We start from the raw sequence: 16056 nt of genomic DNA, 5'->3' as shown, positions 1-16056 counted from the left end.
CCCCATTTTACATTCTCATCCCTCTCTAGTCATGTCCGTAAGAGTTTTAATATTTATTAGAGAGTCTTAGGAATGTCTTATTAAATGTATCATAACCAAAAGCAGAACCTCCCTTTTCCCCTTCTTTTCCACCTTGTCCCAAATGATGCTTGAAGGCAAACCACATCCAAATGTTAGGATGGGGAGGCCCTTGTAGAGCCATGAAACATGCCAGACGGTTTGGCATGTTTTGTTGAATGAATTACTGTCTTGATTTGGTGAGATAATAGGGAGGGGTCTTATGAGAAAGAGAGAACATCGATGTTTGTGGGTGGGAGATGAAATGAAATAATAACCTCAATAAAAATCAAAATAAGTCTTCTACTGAAATAGGACCTATACTTCAAAGGCCTATCTCAAACATCACATCCTCCCAGGCAGACTTCAGGTTTCAAGAACCTAAATAATATTCCATCATGGTTGTCCTTTGGTATCCAACTTATTCCACTTCATACTGTAGATATCTATAATGTATACTTTAAGCAACTTGTGGGGGAAAGATTCTTACGTGCACAAAGCATGCATCTATCTGTTTAGGTCATTTGAGTGAAAATGGAAACTGCAGTGGAATTATAAAGTGTAAAAGAAGGCTCAATGTATTATCTATCCCTTCGATGCAGTCTAAAGCAAATTTACAGCAAAACATTAACTTATATCTCTGAATTAAAGGTTTGAAACAAGTTTCTCATTTTTCATACATTTAAGTATGTTAAGGTCTATTTTTTCATAACCGTTTCTGTTGGGAACGAGCAGAATTCAGTGTACACTTTTGTTTTAATATGAAATAACTGTCTATTTTAAGGAAGCAAGAACCATCTTTCTCAGTAAGTTGTGATCTCTGAGGACAGGGGCCCACTGGTTTCTCTAAGTCCAAAACATCTGGTGAGTACAGTGGTTCCTCAACAGATACTACTGACCACACGACCAGCGTGAACAACAGGCATAAGGCAAATTCCAGTGCAAAGAAATCTGACAGTAATAAGGTCAGTATGTAACAATAAAAGCCTCAGTGCAATCTGTATTAACATTAAGCATCTTACGCCATAAATTAAATATGTTACACATGCCTGTAATTTTTTCAGTTGGAGAGGGGATGGACGAAGGGAGAAAGGGGTTACCCAGAACTCGTAACATGATGCCAAACATTGTGTTGATCTACATGCATATATGTATCTGTCTGTGTGGCATGTGTATAATCATATTTCCCCCAAAATTCAAATTAATATGATACCCAATAATTAATCTCATCAGGGAATCAAGAGCTAGAGATAGAGAAAGAGGGACAGTGAGAGAAGAGACAAAAAGAAAATGTAAGGGAAAAGAGAAAGAAATAAAGAGAAACAGAGAGGAAGAAAGAGGAGGGAAAGATGGAGAAGGGAAGGGAAGGGAAGGGAAAAGGAATAGCCAGATAGAAGAGTGAAATAAAACAAAAATGGCTTAAAGAAAAGCTTTTCCTGCTGAAATTTACAATAAAATCCAGATTCTTACTGAAATGAATAACTCATCTTGGGTGGGTGAGTGGCTGGGGTTTGCTGTGAAAGGAAATCAATATTTTATTTGACAATTTCCAGACTAAACACCACTGTCATTTTCAGTGCTATTTCACTGTCATCTTCCCACAGTAAATAAAGAATAGTATAATACATATTTCCCCCCACCCCTGAGGTTTGTGAACATGATCTCAATTGTACAACTGCAACAAATCACCTAGCAAATTCTTGGCAGAGTAAATCAAAGAACATATGTTTACCCAAGGTGAACAGTAGCCAGTGGACTGTACAGTCACTACATCTGGTTTCAGACAGTTCCATCAAACATGCTCTAAAGCTGCCCAATCATTTACCCCCAGTCATGCATGCTACTATAAGCCTACCACTGAAATCTAAAAGCTTCACCATGAAAAACACCCTGTCAATTTTCATTTCTGACATAACTTGATAAAAGCCTCACAAATCATCTTAGAAAGACTACATGATTTTCCACGCTAATACCACTAGACTGAAAACAGACTTGTTACCCTACCTCTAGAGAAGAGCTTCAATGAATGTACAGAACATACTTATCATGTCACAACCCAACACCTTTTATTTCTCATTCCCATTTGGAATTGTAGCTTCAGAAATGGCAACGTTTGTTCTATAAAGACACAACTTAAAAAATACCTTCCTTAACAGATTGGTGGTTGCCAATGGCAGAGGGTGGAGAGGGGGTCAAATGGGTAAAAGGAGTCAAAGGTACAAACTTCCAGTTAAAAAATAAAATACGTCCGTACAGCACGATGAGTAAAATTACACTGTACTGCGTATCTGAAAGTTGCTAAGACAGTAAATCTGAAAAGTTCTCACCATAAGAAAAAAAATTCTGTAACTGTATGGTGATGGATGTTAACTAGAATTATTGTGGTGATCATTTTGCAATATATACACGTATCGAATCCTTATGTTGTACACCTGAAACTAATATAATGCTGTACGTCAATTGTATCTCAAGAAAAATTACCTTCCTCCTTTTCTTCCTGCTTTTTCCATAATGTAATTTTTAACAAGCTGCAATTAATGTCAGTAAGACAGATTCTCATCACATTTTTAGAACTTCCTTCATTTTCCACAGTATATGTCTTTCCAAATCTTGCAGAACTCTACATATTTTACATAGTTTAAAAGTCACATAAAACATAATAAAGGACTTATCTTTTAACTGGCACATTGCCATCTTATATAGCATGATTCATATGTGTCACCTTTCTTAGCAAATTCATTCAACAGAACCGATTTTAAAGGAAATCTATATATGTACAAAGGTTTTAAAAAGAATGCTAGAAACACACAGAAAGCTGTAAAAATCACATTCTCAATATACATATCTTATCCTGAACTTCTAAAAAATATTCATATCCATTACCAATCACTGTTTTGTATTTGATCAAATGCACATCTAATTTATACTGTTGTAGAATGTTATGAATTCCAAAGGTGATTTTGTTGTCTCCTTAAAAACAATCTGATGATAGGGGAAAACATGCTGACTGTTACCAATAAAAAAAGCCGAGTGCAAATAATTCAAGCATTCTACAATTACTAGCATTTAAGTTACTCTATTTCCAGAGACTACCTGAGTGGCTCTGTGACGAGGGACTGCATACAGGCAGAACTTCTTCCAATGCGGTCTGCAAATGCCATTTTGTTTCCATAGTGAATATACCTTTGTGACCTTTCTCAAATTCTGACAGTCTGCTTACAAATAAATCAACAACTGCCCACCAACCATTTGTGTCACCAATTGTTTCAAATCTGCTTATGATCTCAGGATTGTTGATCACAATGTGGACTTTTAGGAATTATTAACTGAAGGGTACTTTGCAGTCAGACGCAGCAAGGATAAGGCCCAGTCAAACATCACCAATAAAACCAAAAGCAAAAAATAAAATAACTTAAGTGATTCGTAGCCTTTGTTGGATAGAAATATGTACATAAGAAAATATAAACATAAGCATATTTTAAAAACCAATATTTCAATGCTTACTTTCAGTAGATCCTTAGAGAAATCACCACCCTCATTTACCCCTTGGAGGTTTGCAATGAATTCTTGGCAGGTCATCTTCTTTCCAATATTCTGGAATAGAGGCAAACAGTACATTATAATGACATATACAGAATTAAGAATAATTTTTAAAAATGTAATTAAGTACAGCAAGATTGATTTTCAAAACATGAATACACACATATACCCCAATATATGTGTATATACACATAAGTACATATAATACAAATTTATAGGCATAAGAAAAACAGATGGCTTATTATGCTTTTAAAACTGCCGTTAAAATAAATAGCAAATTTATGCCAAAGCTTTATTTTAACCTAAGAAAAAAAATCGATGCTACATTTATGTAAATAATAATCGTATATAATGTAGTTTTTAATGAAAAACATGGATAGAAGTGACATTTCTGAGGTGAACTCTGATAGGTATTTATTTGCCTTTTTATTTGTATTTCTTACATATTTTCAAGAATTGTGAAAGAGCTGAGATTTTAGCCTACTTTTTGTCACAGTCTCATGAATTCTGGCAGAAGTAGTAAAACTCCTGGGTCAGAGGTGCAGGAATTTTTACAATAGGAGTAGCCAGAATATCAGCATTTTCTTGCTCCAGTTTCGAGTCCCAATTCTCAGAGACCAACTTGAGGAGGGCCAGTTGACACATGCAATGCAGTGAGTTGCGGTACAGGAAAGGATCCCTGAGCTTTGGAAACCAAATATTTGTAATGGGCAGGAAGCATGCCCACCCTTTTGCTCTAAAGGGAGAAATGAGCTCTTATCTTCCAAGGCTATAAGAAAACGTATCCATCGCTCTGGAGTCATATCTTCCAAAGCTCCTCACTACTAGAAATAATCTTTACAAGATAGATCAGAACAAAGGCAATCAAAGCTTCTGTTCACAAAATGAACAGAAAAGCAAGAGCCCCACAGACAATTGTCTCCAAACATGTTTCCAAGCTGATTCAAGGATAACAAGTTTAACCAAAGAAAATCACATTAATAAAAGAAATGTAATTAGAACATCTAAACTACAAAAAGAGAAAAGATACAAATAGGCTGATTGAGAAAACTAATAAAACTGCTATGACAGAGCGTCACCTTCTATGCCAGCTCCAATCAACTGGCAAAAGCTGCCAGTTGTGGAGGATTCTCAGGTTCAATCTGGGCAGCAAGAGAAATCTGTCATGAGTGCAGGAGAGAGGGCTAGAGAATACAAACAAGGGGCACGGGCATGGGATCTCTGGCAAAATGTGGTCCAAGTGAACCTGGTGTACCAACATATTTTTATTCCTGTACACAACGCATATACAAATAAAACGTATACTCTGCAAAGCTATTTTATTCATAAAAGACTAAGAGTAGGGTAGAACAGTAGTCTTCAAGCTGGGGCAGCTTATTTCTGAAGATAAAAGACGTTAGAAAGAATGCAAAACCATGGATGGTTTTAAGGAAGTATGTATACAGAAACTTCATCTGCCTGAGAACATATACATCTATGTGTCTTAAAAGCAATCACTTCCTACTTCTCCTTTCACAATTGCCCTTCTACTTTACAACATAAAACAATTTGTCTGTCTCATGCTATCTAATTCATTACAGTGAACGTGCTAAATAATTGTTTAAAACCTTGCCTCTTCTATCAGCAAAAAGGGTTTAGTCAGACTTTACATGAAAGATGGACAAGTGTTTGAACAACGAGAATTGGTTTTGCCAATTCACATATTTGGTAGATATTTCCCATAATTTGAATACCTAAATCTGCAGTCCTAAGTTTTGATGAAACTTCATTTAAAGCACAGAAAGGAACTTTAGTGAAAAATACTATTTCAAAAGATCATATTGAAAAAGACAACACACAATTTTCCCAATACTTGTCAAGTGTATCAGATCAAACAGGTGCTTTACGGTGGCTGTTCTGAGACTTTTGCATTTCCACATGAATTTCAAGATTAGCGTATCAATTTCTGGGGGGAAAAACAGTCAGCTGGGATTTTTGCAGTGAGTGCGTTGAATATGAGGATCACTTTGGAGAGTCCACCTCTTAACATGAAGTGTTCCAATCCATGACCACGGGATAACTTTCCACTTGTTTCTTTCAACAATGTTTTGCAGTTTTAATGTCAATGTCTTGACCTTATTTTGTTAAATTTATTCTTAAGTATCTAATATTTCTGACACTATTGTAAATAAAATTAATTTAATTTTCATACTATTCATTGCTAATATAGAAATGCAATGGATCTTGTATATTTAACTTTAATTCTACAGGCTTAATGAACTTTCTTTTTTGATTCTAGTAGTTTTTTTTTCTTCTTTTGTAAATTCCTTAGGATTTTCTATTTATAAAATCAGGTCTTCTGCAAACAGAGATTGTTTCACTTATTCCTTTCTAATTTTGATGCTTTTTATTTCTTTTTCTTATCTAATTACCGTGGCTAAAATCTTCAGTACATTATATAGAAGTGGTGAGAGCAAACATTCTTGTCTTGCTCCTTATCTGGGGAACACTTTTCCATCTTTCCTAATCAAGTATGATATTAGTTATGAGTTTTTCACAGATGTTCATTTTTCAGATTGAGGAAATTCCCTTTCATTCCTAGCTTATTATTGGTTTTAAATCATGAAATTGTGTTGGATTTTAGTACTCTGTGTTCACTGAGATGATCACGTGGCTTTTCTCTTTCATTCCATTAATATGGTGCATTACATTGGTCCTCATCTGTTGGACCAATCTTGCATTCTTGAAATAAGTCTCAAATGGTTATGATGTATAACCCTTTCTATATGTTGCTGGATTAGGTTTGCATTTTTTAATTTTTTAAAGTATTTTTGTGTTTATATTCACAAGGGATATTCATAAGGGATGTTAATTTTCTTGTGACAGCTTTGTCTGGTTTGGTATCAAGGTGATAACTGCCCTCAGAATGATTTGGGAAGTGTTCCCTACCTTGAAGATTTTGAGAAGGATTTATATTAAACCTCTTTAAATGTTTGATATAATTCACATGTGAAGCCATCTGGTCTTGGGCTTTTCTTTGTGGGAAGTTTTTCTTATTAGTCATTCAATTTCTTTACTTGCTATAGGTCTATTCAGATTTTATATTTCTTCTTGAATCAGTTTCAGAAGTGTTTGTCTTTCTAGAAGTTTGTTAATTTCACATAGGTGATCTAACTTGTTAACACACAACTGTTGATTATATTCACTTATAATCCTTTTTATTTCTGTAAGGTAACAGGAATAACCTCTCTTTCATTACTGATTTTAGTAATTTGAATCTTCTTTCTATGGTTAGGCTAGCTAGACATCTGTCAATGTTGTTGATCTTTTCAAAGAGTAAACTTCTGGTTTCATTAAAATGTTTCTCTTATTTTTCTAATCTCTATTTCATTTATTTCTGCTCTATATTAAATCCTCTGCTTTCTTTGAGTTTAGTTTGCTCTATTTTTGTTTCTTATACTGAAAGTTTTGGTTATTGCTTTGAGATCATTCTTCTTTTTTAATATAGTCATTTACAGCAACAAATTTGCCTCTTAGTACAGCTTCAGCAGCACTACATTCATTTTATGTTGTGTTTTCATTTTCATTCATCTCCAAGTATTTTTTAATTTCCCTTGTGAATTTCATTTCTGACCCATAGTTATTTAGGAATTTGTTGTTTAATTTCCAAAAATTTCATTCTTCTTATGATTTCTAATTTCATTTGACTGTGGTCAATGAACATACTTTGTATATTTTCATACCTTTTCAATTTACTGAGACTTGTTTTATGGCCTATCCTGGTGAATGTTCTACTTGTACTTGAAAAGAATACACATTTTGCTGTTGTTGGGTGCAGTGGGTTATAGATGTCTCTGTTAGATCTAATTGATGCATAGCGTTACTCAAATCTTCTATTTCTTTGTTGATATTCTGTGTAGTTATTCTAAGCATAATTAGAATCATAGTGGGGTACTGAAGTTCAAGCCATTATTATTGAATTATAACGGCTTGAACTATTACTATTTCTCCCTTCAATTCACAAAAGCTCAAAACTGCCAACTCCAGTGGATGCTAGGCCTCTGGTTTTCATAGCTACTGTGACTGTGAGGGTATTGGTTTTCAAGATTACTGTGGAGCTGGGGAGAGGGGAACGGTAACAGGAAAAGTGAAAACAGCACAAAGCTTAGTGCTCTTATGAAAATTGACTGTTGTTGTTATTGTTTCCCTTCAATAAACACTCTTTAGATTGTTGTAAACCTTTGGTTAATTTCCAGAGTTCTGAAAATGTTAATATTTGACCATGTTTTTGCTAGTGTTCACACTGTTTTTTGGAGAAGCCGATGGTACTTTGTCATTTACTTTGCAAGTACTCACTGTCATTAGGAAATGCTTCTCCCTCACTATGATCTTTAGACTTTAATAAAAGATTATTTTTGGATATCAACAGTTAATGTCCACATGAAAAATTATCATTTTATGTTTTAATTTAACTTACAATAAAAAACTTTAGATGACAACTCTAAATCAGAAGGTAGGATACTAATTTTTTTCAAAATTCTTTTGGAAGGCTCATGAGCAATGTGTTTAAATATCACTAAGTCAAAAATGCTTTTTTAGGACACTATGAATGTTTATTGTAAGGTGTAAATAAAACTATCATTCAATTAACAAGAATTGTTATATTTTTTAACATTAACAATGGTAAAGTCCCTTAAGTTATTTTGATTTATAAAATCGTACTTTGTTCTAAATCCATATTTATTTTACTTGCTTATTTGACATTGCTTTTCATATACTTGCACAGTCACCATACTATTACGTACATTAGTATATAGATACCAGTTTGACTTATATGGACTTTGAAATAGCAATGAAAAAAATAATAACTTGGGGGGAAAAATGGATATGTAAATTCAGGCCAAAAGGAAAAAAAATAAATAAAAATAAAACAGTTCAAACACTTTGGGGTCCTCTACAGTAAGGAAGCGTTACACTGTGCCTCAACTTGTATGACCAATGCAGGGAATACAGGTAACCAAGATATATGACTTTCTGTGGGTCAAAAATGCCCAACAACTTCTTGAATATTAGTGGAGGCTGTTTACATCTGCCATGTATTGTCCTCCTCCTACGGTAATTCTTCTAGGTAAGGTTTAAGAGCAAAAGAGCAAAGGATCAGCTTAGCCCATTTTATGTCTCACTGACATATATCATTAAACGCTCCCTGAGTTTTATACCATTTTTATCAACTCTGAAATGCTAAATGAAAATGAATCTCTGGATCATTACCTTTAAAATCAGGAGGCATTTTAAATGAAATCTAAAAAGATAATACAAAAAATGGAAAATCCACAAAAACTAAGAATTCTATTTTTAATGAGAGAAAATATTAATCAAAAAGTCAAAAAAATCCTAGATTGGGGGTTCTTATCCTCAGACAAAGTTAAGACTATTCTCCAAAATGATTATATTGCCATTATCAAATACATTTTCAATACAAAAGAAAGAGCTGTTTTCTCCATTTCTTTTAAAGATACATTAGGTGCCTTTTACAGAGAAATTCTTTGATAAATTTATCATTTCTGAAAAACTTAAATATGTGCTTAACATGTTCACATTTAGAATGTGAACTACCATGTTTGGGGGAGGGACTAGAGATTTCATGGACTAAAGGCAGGAGTCTAGAAGAGATAAATTCTGTAAATGACCAGATAGGAAATATTTTAGGTTTTTACAAGTTATAATGTCCCTGTTACACCTATTCAACAACTCATTTTAGTGTGAAGATGTAAATAGATGCGGGTGTCTGTGTTCCAATAGGACTTTACTTGCTTTGATTTTGCCTGTGGGTCGTACTTTACCAACTCTTGATCTAAAAGAAAACTGGAAGGAAGTGGCTTCGATATTGAGGACATGATGAGCAGGCATGCAGATACCTTAGGCATGCTGATGTATTCTGTACCTTAACTTCAGGTTTTTCCTTTGTTATAGTTATGGCATTTCCCCCCTGTCCCAGCAGATAATCAGCTCCAAAGTTTAGTGGTAACAATGAGAGAAAAGGGAGAAAATTAAGATGGAAAGTTTCATTCTTAACAGAGTCACCTAGAAACCATGCAAGCTACAGTCCAAAACTCAGCAAGTGTAAACAAGTCTTTGCTTTGAGCATGCCTTCCCTGACAACTAGGGGGAATGGAACCTTCTATAAAGCTCCAGCCAAGACCCAATCTAAATTCAGCCCTAAAGGAGAGCTGCTAATAGGGCCAGCTGTTAAGCATTCACCAGGAAAGCAGACCACCTTGTATACTCTGATCCAGAGGTTGACGATTTAGGCAAAATGATCCTAAATTTCTGATTTTTAATAGTATGCATTCTAAAAGCTTTATGGAAAAGATACTTTCAGAGCAACCAAAAGCTCTCATGATCCATCAGTAAAATCTGGCTTCACAAATCTTGTAATATTAAAAACACAGCAGGCATACCCTCCCACATGACAATTCCACCTCCTCCAACATGTTACAATAAATGGTGAAAAAGCATACTACTGATTTGGTAATTACTGAAGTTCTGTAGCTCTGCTAAAAGCTCCTGTTTTGCTTTTGTTCTGTAGGCTTCTCTATCAAATAAGTTTAATTGTGTTATGCTGCCCTCAGGTGTGCATTTTTTTTTATATATGCATGGTTAGCGGGTAAAGCAGGATCCTTTGTGAATTTCCAAACCAGGAAGCTATAGCTGTGATATTCAAAATGTTCTTTCATAAACTCAATCCCAGAGCTACTGTAAGTATTAAAAGTACAACTTTTAGGAATACTTGAAGTATTACTGGGCTTTTTCCTACCACTGTGTAACACATTGCCATTGAAAAAGGCAATAAAGAAAAAAAAATATGGCAACTGAAAATAATATTGTGATGTAGTGGTTCTCAAAGTGTATTTCAGGGATCCTGCTTAGGGTTTCTATGAGGTCAAGCCTATTTTTATAATAACAATAATAAAAATATTTTTTCATGCTGTCTCTCTCACAAGTTATAGCTAAGTTTTCTAGAAGCTACATAACTGGTGATATATTGCAACAGACTAAATGCAGAAGCAGAGAATCTAGCTATCTTCTATTAAGCCAAATATGGAAGAGATTTGCAAAAAATTTTAAATGCTATTCTTTTCACTAATTTTTTTTGGTTTTTTTTGAGTATGCTTATTGTTCATAAAAAGTATGTCATTCATTTAATAGGTTTAATGCTATTTTAAAATGATTTAATAAATATTTAAAAACTTTATCCATTTTAATTTCTTATATGATAAATATTAATAGATATAAATGAAAGCTCGTTGGGGTCCTCAAAACATTTTCAGAGTATATAGGAACCCTGATACCATAAAGTTAAGAGACATATGGTAGTAGCAGATTCTCTCACTATTTCATAGAAAATATTTCCTCTAAAACTTGAGAAGATAAAGGAAAAGACACTGATCTCTTTATCAAGTTATGAACACTAAGTAAACTCTACTTTTAATATGATTGTCACAGGACAGGCATTAAATTCAGTAATGGGATTAGACGTCAGAGGTTTTAATCACCTTCCTCATCCTCACTTCTCCCTCCTTCTTCAAGTCATTTGCAGAAAGAAAGAGCAAAAACTGACTTAATAGAATTTCACATGCTTTCCTTTGTCACCTTTACCAAAGAGCTATGCAAATGTGAAAAACTCGTAATGGTCAGAAAGAAAGGGATGTAGTGACAGAATAATGTATAAATTAGATAATCCAAGGTCCCTGAATGAGCCCCACTCACCCAACTGATAAAAGCTATCTGTTATATTTTATATTATGCATGAACCTATTTTAAGAAAAATAGAACTAACAACAAAAAAAGGTGAAGAGAGAAAGAGAGAGAGAGAGCGAGAGAGAGAGAGATAGAGAGAGAGAGAGACTGGGGAGTGAAGGAAAAGAGGGGAGAGACAGAGGAGAGAGAAAAAGAGGTCTGCAGGGAGGGAGAAATGAGGAAGGGAAAAAAAGAAAGGAGGTTTTCATTTGGAGGAGTCACAGAAGCCAAGAAAATCCGCCAGTGCATGATTAATTCTGACACACTTAAATGAAGATTCTAACTAAAATCTAGGGAGTTGTCAGTTTGATAGTGAATTATATTCCAAAGGTCATTTTAAAATTGAAAAATTTGAAGCCATGACATTTCTCTATAAAAACATTTCCACAACGGCTAGGTTCTCAGGCTATCCCATAAACGCTTGTGCTGGCAGCAGAAACAGTAAAACTGAACCCCACGCCTCCTTAGAACCCTTAATGACTCTGCGATCTAGGCCTGATGCTTCTGTGAACTTTCAGGACCACTGAGAAGATCCAAGAGATGAGAGGATGGAGGAAGTCACTAAGGCTGGGGAATTCCCCGTCAGGTGAAAAGAAGGACTTGACACCGAGAAGGTGGGAAAGAGGGCTCCAAGGGAAGGCGGCAGTGTTGGCTCAATGAAAAGTAAGACCAAAGCCAGAACCTACAACAGCATAAAGCCCAGACAGAAAAAGAAATGAACGCCAGGGATGATTTTACTGGCAGAGGGCATCGAGGATGTAGAATAGCACACACAGGAAAAGAAGAGAGAAGACAGTCTGCAGGAAGATGGGGGGCAGCAGGCAAAAAGCACTTAAACAGCGGCGAGTTACAAGGGTAATCACGGATACTCATAGAGATTTCCTGAAGATATTAACTACCTATCAACCTCATGGAGGTTTGTGGTGCTTTTGAGAGTGGAATTATAAGATAACACAGCATAAAAATTAAAGAATTAAAATTATTTAAGAATAATTCTCATAATAGTCATTTTCCACTTCTGATAATAACCAAATATTTTACCCACCATTTAAAATTCTAGGTGTCTAGAGAGCCAATCTAAGAATTAAAAGCTCACAATTATCAACGCAGTTTACAGATTGAAAAATAATGAATTCCTACGACTTAAACAGAACTACACGTATCTTTTTAATATTGGTGTTATAAAACCTATACTTTATTCCTTCTTTCTTCCCCCACCAGGATGGGATACTAGCCTTGGCTTTGCCCTTTATCCAACCTATAACCCGACACAAGAAAGCTAGTAAGGAGCTGCCTCATGCATTAAGTGTGGGGCACTGAGGATGATATTCAGCATGCCCTGAGTATCCCAAAGACAAAGTACCAGCAGGATGCCCAGCCTGAGGCCGAGAGCCACCATTCCAGAACCCCCCCGCCCCCCCCCCCATCCCGGGCCCTTATACCCACTGCACAGGGTAGGCTGGCTCCCGCCAATACTGGAAAGCAGAGAGACACCTTGGGCAGAAGACCTACTAAAAATCCCAAGCCACGGTGTTAAAAGGTAAGTTCTGTCACAAATCTTGGTTAAAAATAATGTCTTGGCTATTGCCTCTAACCGTGGCCTGACCCTGGGCAGCCAAGGTCTTGCAGAACTCTTTCGACTTTTAGCTGGGAAATTGGCCAACAACACATCTACGTGTCACACTTTTCATTGCAACTCAGTTCTGTACCTAAAACTTCCTTCCACCTCAGTACCCAGCCCTGGCAAGGAGTTCCTGCCTACTGTCCTGCCCCTGTCACGTGACTTCAGCCTTGGAGACAGTCCTGCAGCATGGCTGGATCCAAGTACAAGAGAGCTGGCTGTAGTCAGCAGAGCACATGTGAAGACTAGTTCAGGAAAGGAATAGGGTTGAATTTATTCTAACATGACAGATCCTTTTATTCCTACCATTTCTAATAAAATATAAGGCCGAAAAAAAAGATTTCAGCTTTCCTTGTTGACATTTCAAACAAAATTCAATACAAGTTAGTTTCAACATAGCAAGGGAAAACTAAACTCTGAGTTTGTTTTAACAGAAATTTACCTGTATGTGCAAGTTTAATTTACATATATATTTCACATTTATATGTAGAGGCATTTTAAAAATAAGAGATCACTTAGCAAATTAGGCATGTGGCCACAATTATGAAATATTTAAGAAAATAAACCACTGGCAGACAAGTAAAAGCAAGTCGATACTATTGCTAAGATAATGATAAATCATTCATATTTTTCAAAAATAGGTACTGAAGGGAACTGCCATTCTTAGTTCCAATGAAATAATTATAACATCTGAATGAATTTCTCCCAAAAATATTGTACGTACTTCAGATTGGTTTTTCTCCTAGCCTCCTTAGTGAGGTTAACTATCATCCCATATGTAACACAGTATCTCTCTAGTGCTTTTCCACTGTAGCACCTCAGTCACCTGCTACCATTTCTTCAGTTACACCTGACTACCGGAAGTCAGCCTGGCCAACACAACCAGAGATGAGATTTGACTTCCATGAACACGCTTCATTCATTTCTGGTCCTTACCCAAATGGCACAGAACTTGGAATTGAGTAGACACACTCTTAAGTGTTTGTGGAATGAGAGAATAAATTAGAAAAGACAGAAAGACATTCGACACGTGACACTATTAGATTCATTGTATTAGTACATATTAGTATACATTCTATTATTTTATTACTAAGCAAATTAGCAGTAAGAACAAAGGTTCATATTAATGCATTTTCGATCCATCATTCTTCAGAGTAAGTGAAATCCACATGAAAGATTCACAAAGAATAGCCAAAAGAAGTTAATCTTCCAAGTTATGCCTCCCCCACTGAAAACATGAGAACAAGCTCATCTCAGCACTTCTTAGAAAGGTCATGCTGTTATATTTTTACTATGACACAATGGTAAGGAAGAAAAGGAAAATGGCTTATTAGTTCACTGCCTAAGAGAATTACTCTGGCATTGAGGTTAAGTAATGAGAGACGATGGCCTAGGCAGTACAGCATAAGAAGAAGGTGAAAAGGGACATAACTTAGAAATAATTCACTTTGTATTCTGAATGATTCACTTTCATAGGGGTCATGCTAATAAATCAAACAGACACTATAACAATAGATCAGGCAATCATGATGCAAGAGAAGCTAAATACAAAATTATGGATAAAAACTTACCACCTAGAAGGAAAATTTATTTTTAAAATAAATCCAGAGGAGGAAGATAAGAGAAACAAATTTTCATATGGTTAGTTCTTTTGATTGCTACTATACATTCAGACTTGTAACAGCACACATTGTAAATAGGGATTAAAAAACAAACAAACTAATAAACAAAACCTAAATAACAGCAGAGTTATCCAGGTGGTCAACTCATAAATTATACATATGTCTAATCACTATGTTGTATACCTGAAACTAATATAATACTGTATGTTAGCTCTAATTGAAAAAAATTTAAAAAATTGTTTTTAGAAAGTTGAAAAAAAACACACCTAAATAACAGACCATCTTAAATATACAGCACACATGTATAAAAACAAAGCTGAGAATAATCTCCAAAAACGTGATTTTGAAGATAATATAGAGAGATTTACTTGTATTTATCGTTTTCTCCTAATATGTAATTCTGTCACTATAGTCAATTATTAATTATGCATGACTGGCGTAACTCGGGATGACATTAAAATGTTCATTTAAATAAACTGTCTCACATTCTAGTTGCCAAAAAGAAGTGTGACGTGTCACTTAATCTCCTTCAATTCCTCAAAAGTGGCCTGAAGACACAGCCAGAGCAAATCCGAGATCAGTGGTTCTGAACCTGTGGGCTGCAGACCCTGGGGTGCCCATGGCTTGTTTGGACAGCAAGCATCTGAGTTACCTTAATAAATAATAAGCCTCACACCTTTATTTACTGCTATGTTTCAAATTATTGTGACTAACGAGATACATGTTTATTTGAAAGTATTATTAAAGCAAAATTTGCTTTTTAAAAAGCAATGTAGCTTTTAATAGTAACACATCCCCCAAATCTAGCACCTTCCACTGAAGTTCTATGAGATCCTCAACCTTTAAATAAGAATTGAACTGTTACTGAATTGTTTTTTTTCTTCATGACACATTTTGTCAGTCAACAAACACTAAATGCACAATAGTCATATGTGGATGAGACTCCAAAATATCTGATGTGAAGAAGTTCCCTTATTCTGGGAATCACTGGCTTGGTTCAGTGTTGTATGTGGACAAGTGTATTCAAAATTGTCTCCTCGGCTAAAAGTTAGGTTGAGAAATTGAGTGGGAGGAAAAGAAGGGGACAGAGTTGCCTTTGTTATCATAGGACAGGCTCGCAGAGAAGAAAGCAGTGAACACTTGCTTCCCTGGTAACAGGAAAACAGAGGTCAGGACAGCCCTGAGTGACTGTCATCCCCATAACAAGTTGGATGAGTATTAGATCTGATAATTTCAAGGCTCATATGGTGAAAAACCTAGTACTTCCATTTCCACAAGACACGTTACAACCTTATTACCTAAGAATGTCCCCTGAAAGTATCGACACTGTCAGTCTATATAACCTCCAGACACATGTTACATATGTCCATTAGTCACTAAGCTATTCTAAATTTGCCTCTTGCAAACTGCAAATGGAACTTCCTAGTTAATTTTTGA

General features: G+C 35.4%; 1 protein-coding gene across 8 annotated transcripts in view; it reads right to left on the bottom strand.

Moving 5' to 3' along the window:
• Nucleotides 1-16056, bottom strand: part of PSD3 (pleckstrin and Sec7 domain containing 3) — a 428991-nt gene that overhangs the window by 197846 nt on the left and 215089 nt on the right. For all 8 annotated transcript variants that reach the window (XM_019742071.3, XM_019742072.3, XM_019742074.3 and 5 more), the window contains one exon: nt 3562-3651. In XM_019742071.3, the coding sequence (XP_019597630.3) occupies nt 3562-3651 (90 nt within the window). The remainder of the gene's footprint in view (nt 1-3561; nt 3652-16056) is intronic.

Source organism: Rhinolophus sinicus, chromosome 16 (assembly GCF_057876585.1).
Source record: "Rhinolophus sinicus isolate RSI-liver-muscle chromosome 16, RSI-T2T, whole genome shotgun sequence".
Lineage (NCBI taxonomy): Eukaryota > Metazoa > Chordata > Mammalia > Chiroptera > Rhinolophidae > Rhinolophus > Rhinolophus sinicus.
Note: the sequence above shows the minus strand (reverse complement) of the source record. Positions and strands in the feature narration are given on the sequence as shown.